Here is a 19493-nt window from a genome sequence, read left to right on the forward strand (position 1 = left end):
TTCTAACTTAAGTCAGGATGATATGGATGAAGTCCAGAATTATGGTTTATTTGTGTGTTCTGTCAACATACAACCGGTACCGAAATTAGGTGTTTTTTTAAAATTATTTTTTATTTTTTTATTGTAAACAAATGGGCTTCATGTTGTTTCTCTGTTTGTACATGAAGTAAAGGCATACCATTTGTGTAATCATACATTTACATAGGGTAATGCTGTTTGATTCATTCTGTTATTTTCCCCCCCCCACCCCTTCCACTCCTCTTTTCCCTCTATACTGTCCCTCCTTCCTCCATTCTTGCCCCCCTCCCACCCCCCATTATGTGTCATCATCTGCTTATCAGCGATATCATTTGTCCTTTGGTTTTTTCAGATTGGCTTATCTCATTTAGCATGATATTCTCCAATTTTATCCATTTGCCTGCAAATGCCATAATTTTATCATTCTTCATGGTGGAGTAATATTCCATTGTATATATGTATACCACATTTTCTTTATCCATTCATCAATTGAGGGGCATCTAGGTTGGTTCCACAATCTGGCTATTATGAATTGAGCAGCTATGAACATTGATGTGGCTGTATCTCTGTAATATGCTGATTTTAAGTCCTTTGGGTATAGGCCAAGGAGTGGGATAGTTGGGTCAAATGGTGGGTCCATTCCAAATTTTCTAAGGAGTCTCCACACTGCTTTCCAGATTGGCTGCACTAATTTGCAACCCCACCAGCAATGTATGAGTGCACCTTTCTCCCCACATCCTCGCCATCACCTATTGTTGCTTGTGTTCTTGATAATCGCCATTCTAATTGGGGTGAGATGGAATCTTAGGGTGGTTTTGATTTGCATTTCTCTTATTACTAGAGATGTTGAACATTTTTCCATATGTTTGTTGATTGCTTGTAGATCTTCTTCTGTGAAGCATCTGTTCATATCCTTAGCCCATTTATTGATTGGGTTATTTGTATTCTTGGTGTAGAGTTTTTTGAGTTCTTTATAGATCCTGGAAATTAGCGCTCTATCTGAAGTATGAGTGGCAAAGATATTCTCCCACTCTGTAGGCTCTCTCTTCACATTACTGATAGTTTCCTTTGCTGAGAGAAAGCTTTTTAGTTTGAATCTATCCCAGTTATTGATTCTTGCTTTTATTTCTTGTGCTATGGGAGTCCTGTTAAGGAAGTCTGGTCCTAAACCGACAAGGTGAAGATTTGGACCTACTTTTTCTTCTATAAGATGCAGGGTCTCTTGTCTGAAATTAGGGGTTAATGGCATTTTTTTAGGCAACAAGAAACCTTATGGTTAGGTCACACTTACAAGAGGTAATGCCATTGTGTCCTTTTAGATTTTTGGTGGACTTATATGAAATCCATGTAAGAAATCAAATAACTAAATTTGCACTTGTAGATCAAAGTGTGTGGCAGGAGTTCATTTCTTTACAATTCAATTGAAAGTAAACAAAATGTGTGTGTGTGTGTGTGTTTGTGTGCACGCGCGTGTGCGCGCAGGTATGCATGCACATAAAAGCACTATAGCATCAGATAGCCATATGTTCGCACCTTTTCTAGAAAATAACTCTCTATTAACATCAAGGAAAACTGTACTCACAGGATATAAGGGGGTATGGGAGAATTAAAACGCTGATTTTGTTTGACATGACCTTGTTGGATGTGTGAATAGAGAACAATTTACCCATTCAAAGGAATCCAGTGGTTTTCTTCTTGGCATCTAGTCATGATACTCTGATTGTAGCATGCACATAAATGTTACTCTATGGCATAAAATGACCCACAGATGATGACTCTGACAAACAATCCATTTCTATTAGTGTGACCTTAGACATAAACAAATAACCTATAGTTTTTTTCAGTTGTTAGGCTGGCAATCTGCTAGTCAATCCTGACAAAGTAAAAATAGTTTTCCACAAAGTGTCCTGCAAAGGCCTTCATGTGGAAATGTAGCTTCGAACAGTATAATCACTGTGCATATAAGTGATCCCACTCAGATGAGAATAAACCCTAGCCCCAGATCATACAGTTTGTGTTTTCATTAATGTGGACCAGCTGGCAAGATACCCTGCCAACCCCTTAGAAGACTAGATGTAGAAATAATTATTTACCAAGGTACAAACTGACAAGATCACTATAGTGATAAATTGGCACATGTGTAGTTCATAGATGATGAATTACAAGTTTTGTTCCACTAAGAGGTGCTTAATATTCATATAACTTGATTTATGAATTTTTTGGCATTTCAGTTGGTTTGCATATCATATATTTTGAAGAACTCCATTCAAGTAAAATAAAGTAAAAGAGATACTCCAAATCATATGACATGATACAATCCAAAATAATCCCTTATATAGTGCATGGGAAGCAGCCTGTTCTGAATGTTCCGAATGTTGTGTTGCTTCATAAGGCAGTGATGGCCACTGATCTTCCAAAATAGCATTGAGAGATTGTCACAGCAGACAGATAATAACAAACTTTGTGGGCTGTCCCATAAATTCTAAAGCCTTTCCAATAATTCCTGTTGTTACAAAGGACATAATGAACAGGCTGCTGTCAAAAACCATATTCTCAGAAGCCCAAATCAATATTCATATATAAAAACACACATATAGCAGAGTGAGTTTTTCTTATCATAGAAAAATCATCTGTGGATATAAATATGTTATGCTGAGAAACATGTATACTTAGGTTAACAATGAACTCCATTTTCATTTAGGAAAACTCTGTTATTAGCATTACTGGGTAAAAATCACCATATTTATCTTGATAACCACACAGGTGGTTGCGTATTTTCATTTAATCTAAACCAGTCCCCCCATTCATCTCTTAGATCGTCTCTAAGTGTGTTGCTGTCAGTGTGTTGCTTGGCTTTCTAATGCTTATACCACTTTTGAGAATTACAGAAAAGTGACTGCTCCTTTAATCTCTGCAGTCAATCAGCCTTAATTATAATTGACCAGGGAAAAAGAAGACCTCCTGAAAGAAGATTTTTTTAAAGCTTAGATTATTTAGAAGGTATTGTAAGAAAACTAAATAGCTGAGAAATTTAATTTCTCCAACCCTGGCTCATGTTTCCTGAATAGAAGCCATATGTCATAGTAGCCTGAATCTTCTCAAAATTTGACTGCAGTGCATTTCATTTTGAATAAGATTGGTCCAGGAGACAATTTTTTTTTCACACTCAAGAAGTATAGTAATAGAAAATATTTCAAACAGGAGTTTTATAAGGACAGTTTTGTTTGGGATATCTTTTGGTGGAATTGACAGAAAGCCAGTCCTTCTTCCTCTTACCTATTAAGATTTCATCTCTAATTACCCCAAAGCACAGTCACAGAGAGAATTTGTATTTGTTTTTAAATATATTTTGGAAAGAATTTGACAAAGTTCCGTCACCAGGCAAAATTAAATAAATAAGTAAAGGGTATAATTATTGATATGAATATATGACATAGGGGAAATCCCACTGAGAATTAAAATTTTATATGTGCGTGTGCATAAAATGTAAGCACCAAAATAAGGATTAAAAACTAGAAGAGTTGGGTGCAGTGGCACATGCCTGTAATCCCAGTGGTTTGGGAGGCTAAAGGAGGAGGAGGATCACAAGTTCCAGGAACTAAGCACTTTATCATTACCTTTTCTCAAAATAGAAAATAAAGAAAGGGCTGGGGATGTTGCTCAGTGGTTAAGCACCCCTGGGTTTGATCCCTGGTACCAAACAAACAAACCAGAAGGAAAGGAATTCAAGAAGACTTCTGACTATAGAGGAAAGAGGCTAGAAGGAAAAGAGAGGGAGGGTGACTTGGAAAAGCACTGGACCATAATGGTAGGATAAAGCTCTTTAAAGTACATTGCTCTGGCAGTCAGTAGAATAGGGCTAGAATTTAGGCTTTGTGCATGTGAGCAAATTTATACATTCATACTCTCCCTCTGGTCTTGGTTTCCCCATCACTCAAATGAAGAAGCATGTAGAGTTATATGTCCTTTTCAAAAATGAAATGCTTTATTATGTTATTATTATCATTATTATTACTATTGTCGAAGTGTGTACCCTATTGAATGAAGGCATTTATAGGCAGACCTCATATCCCTAAGAACTGTATCACTGTTATACAAGGCTAAGCTCTCCCACCCTACTCTGTTCCAACTTGTAGATAAAGAGAGTAGATAAAACTTCCATTTACTCCAGTGACTTTTGCTAAACATCTTAAATGTGAATCCAATTTTGTATGTTATATAAAATGTAAGCCCAAATAAAATTTTCTTGCAAAATGAAGCCTTTCATATTGGCAACTGAAAAAAAGTTTGACCCAATTGTGCTCCCTTCCTTTTTTTCTCTGCTTTTTGGATTTGTGACTCAAAGGCCTTATAATTAAGGCTGCAGATATAGAAAGAAATATCTAAGTATCATAAAATATAAATTCTCCTGTAATTAATATATAACTGCAACACATTTTCAATTTTAAGCCAAATGGAATTTTTCAATTAGAGGAAATGGTTTAAAGGTTTATTTGAGAAAAGAAATGCTCAAGGTCCAGCCAAGGAAAGTATAGCACAGAATGATCATAAGGCACAGAGAATGATTAATTTAATAAAAGGGGCTTTCCCAGCTTGATATCCATCTGGAAAAGCAGATCAGACCAGTTTATTAAATCATTTTCCTAAATGAATCCTAGTTGTACTAATGACTTCTTAGAAGAAAATGTCTATGAGAATATATGTATAATTTAAGGGAGAATAGTCTATTAATAATAGGATTACAAAGTCAGAAATGATAAAAATGGATACAGAAGACTACATCAAAATAGAGAAGAACATCATAAAATCTATAAACAAACAGGCAGAGTATATCCAGTTTCATTCAAAGCTAATATATAACAAAACTATAGTATAATGTCACAAGGAGGATATTAATATTGATACTTGTATTCTTGATAATTGCCATTCTCACTGGAGTGAGATGGAATCTCAGTGAAGTTTTAATTTGCATTTCTCTAACTGCTAGAGATGTTGAACATTTTTTCATATAATTGTTGACCATATTTCTTTGAGAGGTGTCCGTTTAGTTCCTTTGCCCACTTATTGATTGGGTTACCTGGGAGATTTTTTTTTTGGTGTTAAGTTTCTTGAGTTCTTTGTAGATTGTAGATGTTAATGCCCTATCTGAGGTGCAGGTGGCAAAATTTTTTTACCATTCTGTTAGCTCTCCATGTTCTTGATTATTTCCTTTGCTGTGAGGAAGCTTTTTCATTTGATGCCATTCCCATTTACTGATTTTTTATTCTACTTCTTGTGCTTTAGGTGTCTTATTAAGGAAGTTAGGTCCTGAGCCAATATGTCGGAATGTTAGGCCTACATTTTCTTCTAGCAGTGCCAGGTTTCTACTCTAATTCCTAGGTCTTTGATCCACTTAGAGTTTTGTGCAGGGCAAGAGGGGTTTAATTTCATTCTACTGCATATGGATTTCAAATTTTCCCAGCACCATTTGTCAAAGAGGCTATCTTTTCTTCATTGCAAATGTTGGTAAGGATGTGGCAAAAAGAGTACATTGCTGGTGGGACTGAAAATTGGTATAGCTACTCTGGAAAACAGTAAGGACATTCCTCAAAAAATTAGGAATGGAACCACCATTAGACCCAGTTATCCCACTCTTTGGTGTATATCCAAAGGAGTTAAAAATAGCTTACTATAGTGACACAGCCACATCAATGTTTATAGAAACTCAAATTTTAATAGCTAAATTATGGAACCAACCTAGATGCCCTTCAGTAGATGAATGGATAAAGAAAATGTGGTATATATACACAATGGAATATTACTTAGCTATTAAGAAGAATGTAATTGTGGCATTTGCTGATAAATGGATGGAACTGGAGACTATCATGCTAAGTGAAATAAGCCAGTTCCCAAAAAACCAAAGGTCAAATGTTTTCTCTGATAGGTGAAAGATAACCCATAACAAGAGAGGAGAGGGCAGAATAGAAGTTCAGTGGATTAGACAAAGGAGGATGAAGGGAAGGGAAAGGGAATAGGAAAAGGAAAGGCAGTAGAATGAATCTGATGTAACTTTCCTATGTTCATATATGAATACACTACAGTGATCACCATATGTACATCCACAAGAAATTAATTAAAAATAATAACTGGGTAAAAGGCAGAAAGATCAATAGTGAGAAGGGGAAAGGAAAGGAGAGTTACTGGGGTCTGAATTAGAACAAGATACATTCCATGACTGTATAATTATGTCAAAATGGATTCTACTGTCATGTTTAACTAAAAAGAACCAATAAAAAAGGATATGAACATTGCTAAAATCAAGAGACAGAATAGTGTCTTTACAGGATTCTTTCTGTAGCCCTTTTAAAACCATATCCAACACCTGCTTACATCCACTTCCTGTTTAAGCCATGAAATCCACCAAATCGTCTTCCATTTCTAAAATTTTGTCAATTCAAGAATGAATATGAATAGAATCATGCAATATGCACCCTTTTGGGACTGACTTTTTCACTCAGCATAATTTCCTAGAGACTCATTCAAGCTTCTGAATACACATATCAACAGTTTCTTCATTTTTCTTGATGAGTAGTAGTCTATGGTCTGGCCATTATCAGTTTTCCTATTCACTCACTGAAGGGAATCTGAGTTACTTATAGTTTGTGGCATTACAAATAAGGTTACCGGGAACATTCATGTACATGTTTTTCTGTGTAAGCATGCCATCATTTCTCTGGGGAAAATTCCCTGGGACATAATTGCTGGGTCAGATGGTAACTGGAAGTTTAGTTATTTATGAAATTTCCCAGCTATTTTTCAAGAGTGGCTATACCACTTATTGAAGTTCTGCCTACATCCTTACCAGCATTTGGTTAGTATCACTGTGTTTTTAGTATCCTTTCTGATAGGTATGTAGTGATATTCCATTCTGTTTTGAATTTGCATTTCCATGTTAGCAAATGATGCTCTTCATCCTTTAATGCATATATTTGTCATCTGTATGTCATTTAATGTGAAATATCTATTCATGTCTTTGGCCTATTTTCTTTGTTTTTTTACTGTTGAGTTTTGAGAGTTTATACATTTTAGACATAGTTCTTTGTCAGATCTGTGGTCTGAAAATATGTTCTTCTAATCTGTATGTTTTTGTTTCAGTATTTTAACAGGGTCATTCATGGAAAAAATCTTTTTGAGGAACTCCATCTTACCAGTTTTCCTTTTATACCTGGTGCTTTTGGTTTCAAACCTAGCAACAATTTGCCTAGAACTAAATCTCAAATATTTTCTTCTATAATATTTCTTTTAATTGTTTTCTATTTTTACACATTTGTCTTTAAATCTGTGATCCACTTTGTATTGTGTTTGTGTAAGACATGAAGTTTAAGTCAACATTCATCTTTTTTACCTATGTGCAGCCAGTTACCCCAGCATCAGTAGTTGAAAACACTCTTCATCTTTCATTGAATTACTTTTGTACCTTTGTAAAATCAGTTAATCACATTATGGTGGGTCTATTTCCTAAGTTTTCTACTCTATGCCATTGATCTATACTTCCACCTTTTTCCCCACACCACACTGTTGGTGAACTTGATTATTCTAGCTACATAATAGGGCTCAATAAAATGTAGAGTGATTCCACCAATCTTACTCTCCTTTACCAAGATTGCTTTAGTCATTTTTATGACTGTATTTTTGCACATGAATATTCGAAAAAGCTATCTATAACAATGAGAGGGCGTGCCTGGATATTGAAAGCAATTGTATTAAACCCACAGTTCAATTTGGAAAGATTAGACATCTTTACTATATTGAGATTTCCAGTCTATAAACACAGTATGTCCCTCCATTTATAAGGTATTTTTGAAAATTTCTTTCATTGGTATTTTACAAATTTCAGCACACAGATTCTCTATGCATTTTGTATACTTAATTTTTATTAATACTTAAGTATTTATTTATAGTCATATCTAATTATGTGGCCATAAATATCTGTATGCCTTTATTTCCTCCTATGTAATTCACTGGTAAGAATTTTCAGAACATATTGAAGAGAACATCCTAATAGTGGGCATCCATACCTCCTTCCTGATCATACAGGGTAAACATTAGTGCTTCACTGGTAATTATAATGTATCTGTAGTGTCTTCATAGATGCCTTTGTAAGAGGCTGAGAATGTCTACTCAGGAAATCCCTTTCATCAGGAATGGGTGTTTGATTTTTCAAGTGCTTTTTCTGAATGCAGTGAAATCTTCATCCAGTTGTCTTATTTAGTTTGTTATTAGGGTAAATTTTACTGATTGATCTTGGAATGTAAAACTAATTCTTCATTGTTAGGGTAAGTCCCATTCAGTCATACGAGAATTTGCATATATTAGTATATTCCTATATATATTTAGTTAGCTAAAATTTATTAAAATTTTATTGATAATCTGTGTATTCATGTTGATAAGAGAGATACCTGCCAATGCCTTACTCTGGATTTAATATCAGACTTACAGAATGAAGGGGATTTTTAAGAAAGATTCATGTATAGAATTATAAATTGATATATAATCCTTCAGTACTTTAATGGTGTTTCTCTGTTGTATTTTCTCTTGCATTGTTTTGGTGACAAAAATCTTGTCTGTTTTCCTTTACATTATTTGTCCTCTCTAATTTCTTATCTACTTTTAATTTTTTTTAAGTGTGATTTGCTGGTAATTTGATTTTGCTTCTTCTTGCCAGATTTTTTCATGGTTCTTGTGTTAACTAATTTTTGTGCTTCTTAGATCTACACAGCTATCGTCAACTTTGGACATCTTTGTCTATTATTTCTCTGAATATATTTCCACTCCTTCCTTCCTTTGAGTACTCCAGTTACATATGTATTAGACTAATTTGCTCTGCACTACACTGACATTTGGTTCATTTTTTGGTCATGTTCTCAGAAGTTTATTCCGAATAGTTTTTATTTCTGTGATTACTAATCTTTTCCTCTGTAGTGCCAAATCAGTTGTTGAGCCTACCCAGTATACTTTTCTTCTCTGACATTGTAATGTACATCTGTAGAAATTCAAATTACATCTTTTTATATCTCCTCAGACTTCACATAACTTGTGCATGCTCTCTAACTTGTTAAGCATATGGAATACAGATATAAAAACTTTTAATGAATGTCTAATAAATCTATATCATCTCTATTATTTTTGGATCAGTTGTACTTGTTTCATTTTTCTCTTCATTATGGGTCATATTTTCCTGTTTATTTTCATGCTTGCTCATTTTTTATTTAGACATTGTGATTTTAACATTGTAGTGAGTATTGTTTACATATCTGTGTATACTTTTGAACTTTGTTCTGGGACACTATTAAGTTGGTTGGAAACATTTTGATTCTTCCTGCTTCTGTTTTTACATTTTTTTTTCTGGAGGTCCTGAGCAGCATTTACTATAGGGTTGATATTTTTCTCACTACTGGGGCAGATCCTTCAAATCACTCTATCCAGTGCCTTCTGAATCATGAGGTAGTTGGTTGGAGTAGAGCATGTTCCTAGGTCTTTTTTAATTTTGTGAATTTTTTTCCTAAAATTATTTCCTGTTCCCTTTCTCCCCCAACTTTGTGTGCTTTTTACACACAGGTAATGATAACTATTCAGCTCTAACCTTGATCTCTGGAGTTTTCTCTCCATGCATCTGTCTGCTCTTCAGTACTCTGTTTTCCTTATTCTATTTGTTCAGTCCTCCATGAATCTCCATCTTCTGTGCTCAAGGAGTGTGGCAGGTTTCAGCTGTTATTCTTTGTGCTGCAGCCTGGAAGATCTTTCAAGGTAGTAAGCTGGGGACAGTCAGGGATCCTTCTCTCAGGTATCACTGTTTTTTGTTTGATTGTTTGTTTGTTTGTTTTGAAGACTATTGGTATGCATTTAGGTCATAGTTTAGTATTAGTTATTTTAGTAGACTGGCTATTTTGGCTCTTGTTATTCCATCATGTATGGAATCAGAAATCTATTCTACACTTTCAGTATCCAATCATACATGGAACTTTGTTCCACGGGGAAAATTTATTTTAATGAACAGTATTAAAACTGTTGGCCAAATTGTATTGTTATGCTGTGTGCAAGTACAAATATGTAACAATAAATCCTACCATTTTGTACAACTATAATGCACTAATAAAAAATGCAGGAAAAAAAGAGTAGAACCTGAAAATTAATGTTGACTGGGTAGAACCTGAAAATTAATGTTGACTGGGTAGAATGCTACTTAGTCAGTTATTTTTTCCTTTCATCTAGTGTCTTCAGTCCCCCTGCTAACCTCTAGAGTCCTACAGATATAAAAGATAAAAACTGAACAAAACTCTCCCAGAAAATCATGGTAGTACAATGTGCTGTTGGCTATGGACATCCTGAATAGGACTAGTAAGGCTTTTCCAGATTTGCTAGATTGTCCCCACATGTTGGGAGTAGAGGCCTACCTCCTGCCCTATATTGCAGCAGGGAGTCTCCAGTGATACCAGGGGGATCTCTTCCTTTTCAGTACACAAACTGTCATAACACAAGCTATCATAAATCTGTCTTGGAGTTGGAGCTTATGGACTGCATCCAAAGTCTGACAATAATTTATGAACAAAATAAATCATGACTTTTTTATATCCAAGGTGGCAACATTTTTATTAAAATGCCCATTGCCTCTCCTTCCTTTAAGTCTTATCCAGTCTTGCTGCAGCTTCTGTGCTCTCAACCTTTATTATCCATTGCAAATCCGTTCACTTCAATCTGCCTTCCTGCTCTGTGAAGGAAGTTGCCATCATCTCTGACATAGGGTATGAGAACAGTGTCCTTACGGGTGCCTCTTTCTCCACTTGCCCTGGTAAAACCCATTCTGCTCTCAGCAGCCAGTGATCCTTTGAGTAATCCATTGTGTGGTTGATTTTCTTTTTGGTGTGCATGTATTAGTGTTTACTATTGTATAAGATTATATGCATTTTTACAAATGCATATAATCTTATATCTACTATGCAAGAATCACACAGAACAGTTCCAATCAGCCTAAAATTATCTTGTGCATTTTCTTTGAATTTGACTACTACCCTCTTCTCAAACTCATAGTAACTATGACCTATAACTCCTATAACTTTTCCTGAATGCCATATGAATAAGTTCATATAATTCTGTCTTCTAGAAGAATAGCTATATCATATTTAATTATAACCAGTAAGGAATGACAGTTGCTATTGTTCCTTATAGTCTCCATTTGGTATTTTTAGTTTTTTAGATTTTACCCATTCTCATAAGTGTGTAATGGAATCTTTTTTGTTGTTGTTTTCATTTGCATTTCCCTAATGACAAATGATGTTGATCATTTTTTCATCTGCTTCTTAGTTATCTGCGTATCCTCTTTGATGAAGTATCTGTTCACATCATTTGCATATTTTTAAAATTAATAGACTTTATTTTTAGAGCATTGCTGATCAGAAAATATATATGGAAAATTGATCAGAAAATAAAAAGTTTTGACATATCCCCCCACAAATACACACATACCACAGTGTCTCCTATTATTTAAGTTTTGCATTATTTTGGCACATTCGTTAAAATAATGGACCTATATTGATACATCATTATTAACTACAGCCTACCATTTATATTAGGATTGACAAACATAAGCCCTATTATACATGTGGTAGATATTCAGAAATGTATTATCTTAGTTAGCTTTTTAGCTGCTGTGACCTAAAAACCTGACAAAAAATAGTTAGAGGAAGAAAATTTGATTTGGGGGCTCACTGGTTCAGAGGTCTCAGTCCATAGAAGACCAGCTCCATTCCTCAGGGCTCAAGATGAGGCAGAACATCATGGTGGAAGAGTGTGGCAGAGTAAAGCAGTGCCATGGCACCAGGAAGTAGAGAGACTAAACTCAGTTCACCAAATACATACCCAAAAGGCACAGCCCCAGTGACCCACCTCCTCCAGCCATACCCGGCCTGCCTACAGTCACTACTCAGTTAATCACTATCAGAGATAAATGCACTGATTAGGTTAAAGCTCTTATAACCCTATCGTTTTACCTTTAAGCTTTCTTGCATTGTCTCACACATGAGTTTTTGGGGGACACCTTATATTTAAACCATAACATGTATAATGACAAGTATCTAGCATTACAGTATCATACACAACTGTTTCACCATCCTAAAGCTTGTCTGTACTCCACATATTTACCAGATCTCTCTCCTCACCTGCTGAGTGCCTGGTAACTACTAATCTATTAACTGTCTCCATAGCTTTGCCTGATTGCCAGATTCTTATATGGTTAGAATTATACATAATGTAGTCTTTCAGATTTTCTTATTTTACTTAGCAATATGCTTTCAAGTTTCCTCTATGTTTATCCCATCTACAATTGCTGACAGTTCCTATTGCTCCACATACTTGTCATCATTTGGTGTTTTCTGTCTTTTCAGTTTTAGCCATTCTAATGTGAATATAGTGCTGCTTTCTACTTACTTTAATTTTGAATTCCCTATCTATGATGTTGAACATCATTTCATATTTATATTTGCCATTCACATATGCCTTTTAGTAAGTCACCTGTTCAGATCTTTTGCACATTTTTAACTGGATTTTCTGTTTTCCTGTGGTTGAGATTTAAAAGTTCTGTGTATATTTGGGTACACATCCTTAACCATATGTGTGTTTTGCAAAACTTTTATCCCAGTCTCTTGATCAACTTTTCATTCCTTAACAGTGTCTTTTCCAGAGCAGAACTTTTTGATTTTAATGAAGTCCAATTGCTTAATCAGCTTCTTTGTTGCTGTGACCAAAAGACATGACAAGAACAACATAGAAAAAGAAAGGCTTATTTGGCTTATGGTGTCAGGGGTCTCTATCCATACATGGCTGACCCCAGAGATCTGGGTCTGAGGTGAGGCAGAACATCATAGTATGAGACCATGGTGGAAGAAGTAGCTCAAGACATGGCAAACAGGAAATAGAGAGGGAGCTCTGCTCACCATAGACAAAATATAAACCCCAAAGGCTCCCCCACCACCCAGGGACCCACCTCTTCTAACAATACCCTACCTATCTATAGTTACCACTAAGTTAATCCCTATCAGGGAATTAAATCACTAATTTGGTTAAGGCTGCCAGAACCCAATCATTTCACCTCTAAACTTCCTTGCAGTGTCTCACATGTAAACATTTGGGGGACACCTCATATTTAAACCATAATGCCTACTTAATGCCTATCTTCTTAAATAGTTGGTAGCTTTGATAGTGCATCTAAAAATATCATCACTTAACCCAAGTTCACCTAGGTTTTGCACCTATAAGTTTGACCAAAATTTAATATATTTAAAAATTTTTTTTTAAATAAAAGTTATTCATATGCCTTAATTTATGGGAAAACGAATTGGTGCAACATTTTGGGGAAAATTAGCAAGATGTTTAAAAATATAAAACATCCAGACTCTGTTCATTTTGATTTCCACAAAAATATGTCTTTCTTATATGAAATTTCATGCATATCCCAAAGAAGTTATGTTCAAAGATGTGGATTACAATTATACTAATCATAGCAACAATCGAGAAACAACTTATGTGTCCATCAGGAGATTTATATAATTTGTTATTGTACATAAATGATTTAGAAATGTATGGAGTAATTGCAAAGTAAAGTGGATCCATATGTGCTGTTATGGAAGGATCCTGATTCCATTTGATAAGTAGCTATATTCTTTTATTAGGGCTGCCATAGCAAAGTACCACAACCTGAGTGAGATAAACAAAAATGTGTTGTCTCATTGTACTGGAGTCTGGTAGTATAAAATCAAGGTTTTGGCAAGGTTAATTCCTTTTAAGTGTTCTGAGGGAAGAATCTGTTCCAGGTCTCTGTCCTTGGCTTATAGATGACTGACTTTGACTCACCTCTCTTCACATTGTATTCCTTCTATGCATCTCTCTATGTCCAAATTTTCCTTTTCTAAAAAGATACCAGTCACACTAGATCACCTTAACAACATTTTAACTCAATTGCCTCTGAAAAAAATAAAAGCTGATCTCCAAATAATGCTACATTTTTACTTCAGCATAGGAATTATGAGAGAACCCAATTGAACCCTTAAAAATAGCAAAAGCAAGTGGCAGATGTATTTGTTTATCATTATCCATGCATAGTTAAAAATGTATATTTTATAGCACATCTAGTTTTTTAAAAGCCTGAAACCAGCTCTTAAATTGTATACATCACTTTATTAATTGTGGTTATTTCTGAGTAGGGGCTGGGATTTAGAGGAACTTTGTAAAGGGAATAATTTTGATTTATAGGTATTTTTAGAACTTTTTGCAACAATAATAGGTATTGTTTTCTTTGTAAGTAAAATATTGAATAAGTTGAAGAACAGGAAACATAGCTGTATTGAGTGAGCATGTGTGCCAAGGAAACATTGTTTACCTCCCAGAAGGACTTCAGATTTTCTGTTTTTTTTATTAAAGGAACTCAGCTTCTTGTAGATATTTATTTACATAGTGATCTCTATGGTCTTTTCTCATCTTCAAGGCTATGAAGGAAGCTATGGTTTTTGACCACCTAGGTAAGTTCATCCATCTGTGTTTGTGTTTGGTGACTTGTTTCAAATAATACATCTTGTTAAAGCAAATAACAGGATGATTTCAGAAACCCTTTCTCTGACTTGAAGGTTACTTCTCTAAAAACAGATTATGTGGCAAATCAGCCTGTACCTAGCAACCTATTTGAAAACCACTTTTAGAGTGTGTTAAAGATGCTTAGAGAAGGTATCTAAAAGTCATTGTCCAGAACGAACAATTATATCAAAGGGGCTTTCCTAATCACATTGAATCCAGGGTAAGGGATGGAATGTCTACAGGACTTCTGCAGGTAGTCAAAATGCTCTATTCAGAGGGAGGGCAGTTGACTCTAGGCTGTTCCACTGAGAGCAAGGCACAGCCTTCATAGAAAGCTGCAGGGACAAGCTGGCAGCAGGTTAAGATCCAGAGTACACGGGGAAACCAGAAGGAGGTGCCATAATGTGGAGAAGTGCTGAGGCTGCAAAAGAACTGCTGTCAGCCAGGTAGAGTCAGCTCAGAAGGCAGCCTAGGGTTCAAAACAAAAGGATTATAGATAAATAAAGCCCATAAAATCCCAAATTGTATTTTGTTCTCATTGTCACCCTCTTTCTTTAGATATAATTTAATAACTTGGCCAAGGCCCTACTTTCTGTTACATGGGTGACATGGAATAGTGAGAAATGAACTAACAGATCAGAGGTCTGCATCAGGATAGGAGGAGTGGGGACCCTATTGGCCTAGATGAATTATGTCCAGGGGTCAATTCTTAGCCCTTTTACTTACTATCCAAGTGACTTTGGGAAAACTACCAAGCACTATGATCCTTAGATTCTTCATGTGTGGAGCCAATTTGAGATGCCTTGGCTTACGGGGTTGCTGGGATGTATGTGCTGTAAGTAAAGCACCTGGCATAGTGCCTGGCATGTATTAGAATTTTTTAATAGTTCTTTCCATTATGACTTTAACCCAGATCCTACCACCCTCTGCTCTGGAAAACCCAGCTCTTGTTTTTATTATCCAGAACATTTCAAGAGAATATATAGCTTAATATGGCACAGAATACCAAAAATTATGCTTCTTAAACACATTGAATTTTCTATCTTATAGTATGTATTGTATAATCAGAGTGTGAGTCTTCTCCAGCTGGATGCAATTCAGAGATCCCAGAACTTGAGTCAAAGACCAACTTGTGGCATATATATACAATGGAATATTACTCCGCAATGAAGAATGATAAAATTATGGCATTTGCAGGCAAATGGATGAAATTGGAGAATATCATGCTAAGTGAGATAAGCCAATCTCAAAAAACTAAAGGATGAATGATCTCGCTGATAAGCAGATGAGGGCATATAATGGGGGGTGGGAGGGGTTAGCATTAGGTTTAGGGTTAGGGATAAGGAGTGTGGTAAGAATGAAGGAAAGAAGGACTGTATAGAGGGAAAGAGGGGTGGGAGGGGTGGGGGGGAAGGGAAAAAAGAAATGAATCAAACATCATTGCCCTATGTAAACGTATGATTACACAAATGGTATGCCTTGACTCCATGTACAAATAGAGAAACAACATGTATCCCATTTGTATGTAAAAGAAAAAAAAAAAAGACCAACTCTTCTCCTTCCCAACTGCTTCTCCATCCAAACCAGGATAAGCCATCCATTTATCTTCCACTAAAATTCTAGCCCTTGGTTAAAGTTGACCAAATTACTCTCAAAATAACCTCATTAATTTTCCTTTCAATAGCTTGAACTCAGGCTCTCTGGGCCAGGGAAAGAGTGCCAGCCTAGAGGCTTCTGGGCACCATTTCAAAGGGGTAACATCCTATTTCTCAGAAAACCCTAACACACTTTCAAAGTGATTTTCAAATAGGCTGCTAGGTAGAGTCTGATTATCCACACAATCTGTTTTCGGAAGTGTAACCTTAAAGTCAGACAGGGTTTTTTAAATCATCCTGATATTTGCATTAACAAGATATATTATTTGAAACAAGCCACCAAACACAAGTTTTGTATACAGCACAATTTGTGCACCAAGTTCAACTGCACCTAGACAACTGCCCTGGACACCTTCCACCCCTTTCCCAGGTGGAAATTTCTCTCTGGTTTATCTAGGATTCAAAAGGAATTAGAGAAGATTTCCATACCAAGCTTTCCTCTGCCCACCAACTCATCCTCAGAGAGTCTAGCCCTGAACAACCCAACTTAGCATAAAGTTAACTCCCACGAAAGGAACTGCAGATTCCCAACGCCTCAGACAACCTTGGCTCAGGGCATTTAAATTTGACTTCGTAGATCTGGAATCTCACCTCCTTACTCCTTTTTCTTGTTCTTTAAGACTCAGAGGATATCTCACGTCTTCTTCCTGTGACTGCTGCTCCTAGATTCTCTCATTTCATGGGCATTGGTGCACATTGTTTATCCCAGTAACTCCACTATTAACTAAGTGTCTTCCCAAATCAAATGCTCAAATAATATGTGGCAAATAAGAGAATTAGACTTTTATTTATGAAGATTAAATGTATCCCACTTTATTGAATAAGTCAAAAATATCCAGGTATATATCTTTTAATTTCACAGAACAATGAACGAGGAAGAATAAGGGAATGCAGACATTATGTTTTACTTTTTTCCAGTATTTTACTGATGAGGTCATTTACATTTGCAAGAAAATTCCTATTCCAGTGCCATATTATCTTGTTCCAGGTCATAAAAGTAAGATGAAAGATTTATCAATTTGTTTTTATAACACACCAAATTCTTACTTTTGAGCAAAAAACCAGTAATAAATGCATGAATAATACTCCTAAACTAAGATTCTGAAGCTAATTAAACATGCTATTAAAAGGAAAATTATTTGAAGAACATTCTCTCCAAAAAAGATAAATCTTGACGTCACCCATATAAAACAGGAACACAGAGAACACCGCATTCCCTCCAGCCCCACCATGGCCCTTCATTACCCAGAACCTTGACTGCCCTTTTCAAACACAGTCTGGAAATTCTGCCTCAGACTTCACTCAGGGCAGAAGTTGCTGCCCACAACACTGGAGCTTGTACTGTCATAGCCCCAGTGTCATCCGCAGCACCAATTACTGCCTAGGCTCTCCCGCATCTTTCAAAGCCTCCTTGTACCAGGCTGGAAAGGAACTAGGGATTGTATCTTTTAGCTTGGTCAAAAACTCCAGGATTTTTTTCTTGTTGGCTTCAGCACAGGCTCTTGGACCCCACTGGAACTTATAGCATACAGGTTCACTATCTGGCACCTGATGGTACTCTAGGTATTTTTTTTGTACCCACTCTTTGGTGATGAGCTGCCTAGGATCCCCATAGATGAAATGCTCCCTTCCAGCATATATCTCAATTGCCTTCAGTACCTCCCAGATCTTCTCCTCAGTGATACAGTTGCCTTCCATGAAGATTGTGCTCAGAATAAATATCAGGAGACCAATCTTAGGCATGCCCTGGTCATCGCTCAGCATTCCATGATAGGTGAGGTCAAGTGTGTCATATATGATATAGGTGTGATTGTTAGGGTCCACTTCTGTCACAGAAATGCCAAAGACTAGCTCTATGAACTTACAAGCTTTCCCAAAAATTATAGGAAAGTGGTCTTTATATTCTTTGATGACAATCTTTATCATTTCTGCCTTTATGACGAGCTCCTTTGTTTGATATTTGAAGAGGAGAAACTGTACTAACTCATCCACCTTCTTGTCTAGCACATCACTAATGAAGAATTCACTACCCTCAACTTCTTGGCTTCTGGATTCTACATCTAACTTGCTACATGAAGTGGAGGAAGAATAGAAGCCCTGAGGACTCTGGGGAGTACTCGATATTCCAGCAGTAGACACCTCTTTTTCTTCCAAGGTGCTTGGGATCACAGAATAGGAACAGGAGAGAGAGGAGGGAGAGGAGGAAGAGGAGGTGGAGGGGAAGGAAAAGTGAAAAGAAGATGAAATGGATGAGGTATCCTCCTGCTCAACTGCAGGAGCCTGTGTAGTCACCAGCTCTTCTGACTCATTCTGGTCCTGGAGATCTTGCTCCAAGGTGAGGCGTGGACGCTTTGGAGAGGGAGGCATGATGGTTCTTCCTGTTGAAGGTGGCAGGCAGGAGTGTGAGCAGGAGTGTGGTGATGGGATCCCACAGGCCTAGGGGTGAGAGAGACAGTGTGAGTGTCCTTAGGTGAAAAACTCACCCATGATGACTCTGACAAAAGCTCACTTACAGGTCTTCTCTCCAGGTGATGTCCTAGAGCCTCTCAGGTCTGCTGTCTTTCTGGTAGGCCTGTGCACTAGGAACCTGTAGGAGGACATGAGAAAGTTCCTCATGACACAGCCAAAGGGCAGAGTGTGAGGCTCCAGGGTTGACGATGGGGAGGGTGGGGTCCATTGCTGTGGGGTTCCCTCTGTTTGAGGGATAGGGTCCTTGGCACACATTGAAAATGTTCCTCACCTTGACTCCAAGCACCGAGCCTCCTCTGCTCTGCTGACCTTACAATGTGTACCACAGACTGAAGTCTTCACTTCTGAGTTCCTGGAGCCCCTGTAAGAGGAATTGAGGGGTCCCCTCAAACGACAGAGTACCTCCTGGGGCTGACAAAGTAGAGTCAATTCTAGGGTGGATGGTCCCCTCAGTGTTCACTTAGTGTCTTCATCTTTTCTCAGATAGGGCCATGTCCCCAGCCCTGTGCTGACCTGAAGCAAAACTATTAGGAGTTCACATCCCTTAGGCCAAAAGGAAGATGTAAGGTGACAACACATTTGACTGCTTTACTGTGAATCTTCCCAGGACTGACAGCAGGGGCATGTCAGGGCTACTGTCACATGTGTTTTAGTACAGATGCGACCCTTTAGCCTCCTTAGTCCTCATATCAATGCCTAGCAAGGCTTAGGAATCTTCTCTTTGCTAATCTGACCCAGCTCCATCTGTTG

The 19493-nt window shown here is 36.9% G+C and overlaps 1 protein-coding gene across 1 annotated transcript; it reads right to left on the reverse strand.

Moving 5' to 3' along the window:
- Positions 1-17648: 17648 nt before the first annotated feature.
- On the reverse strand, positions 17649-18641 carry LOC124971676 (melanoma-associated antigen 10-like). Its single transcript, XM_047535334.1, has one exon. It carries the CDS (start codon positions 18639-18641, stop codon positions 17649-17651), a length of 993 nt encoding a protein of 330 aa, XP_047391290.1.
- Between the last annotated feature and the right edge of the window lie 852 nt (positions 18642-19493).

The sequence above is a fragment of the Sciurus carolinensis genome, chromosome X, assembly GCF_902686445.1.
Source record: "Sciurus carolinensis chromosome X, mSciCar1.2, whole genome shotgun sequence".
NCBI lineage: Eukaryota > Metazoa > Chordata > Mammalia > Rodentia > Sciuridae > Sciurus > Sciurus carolinensis.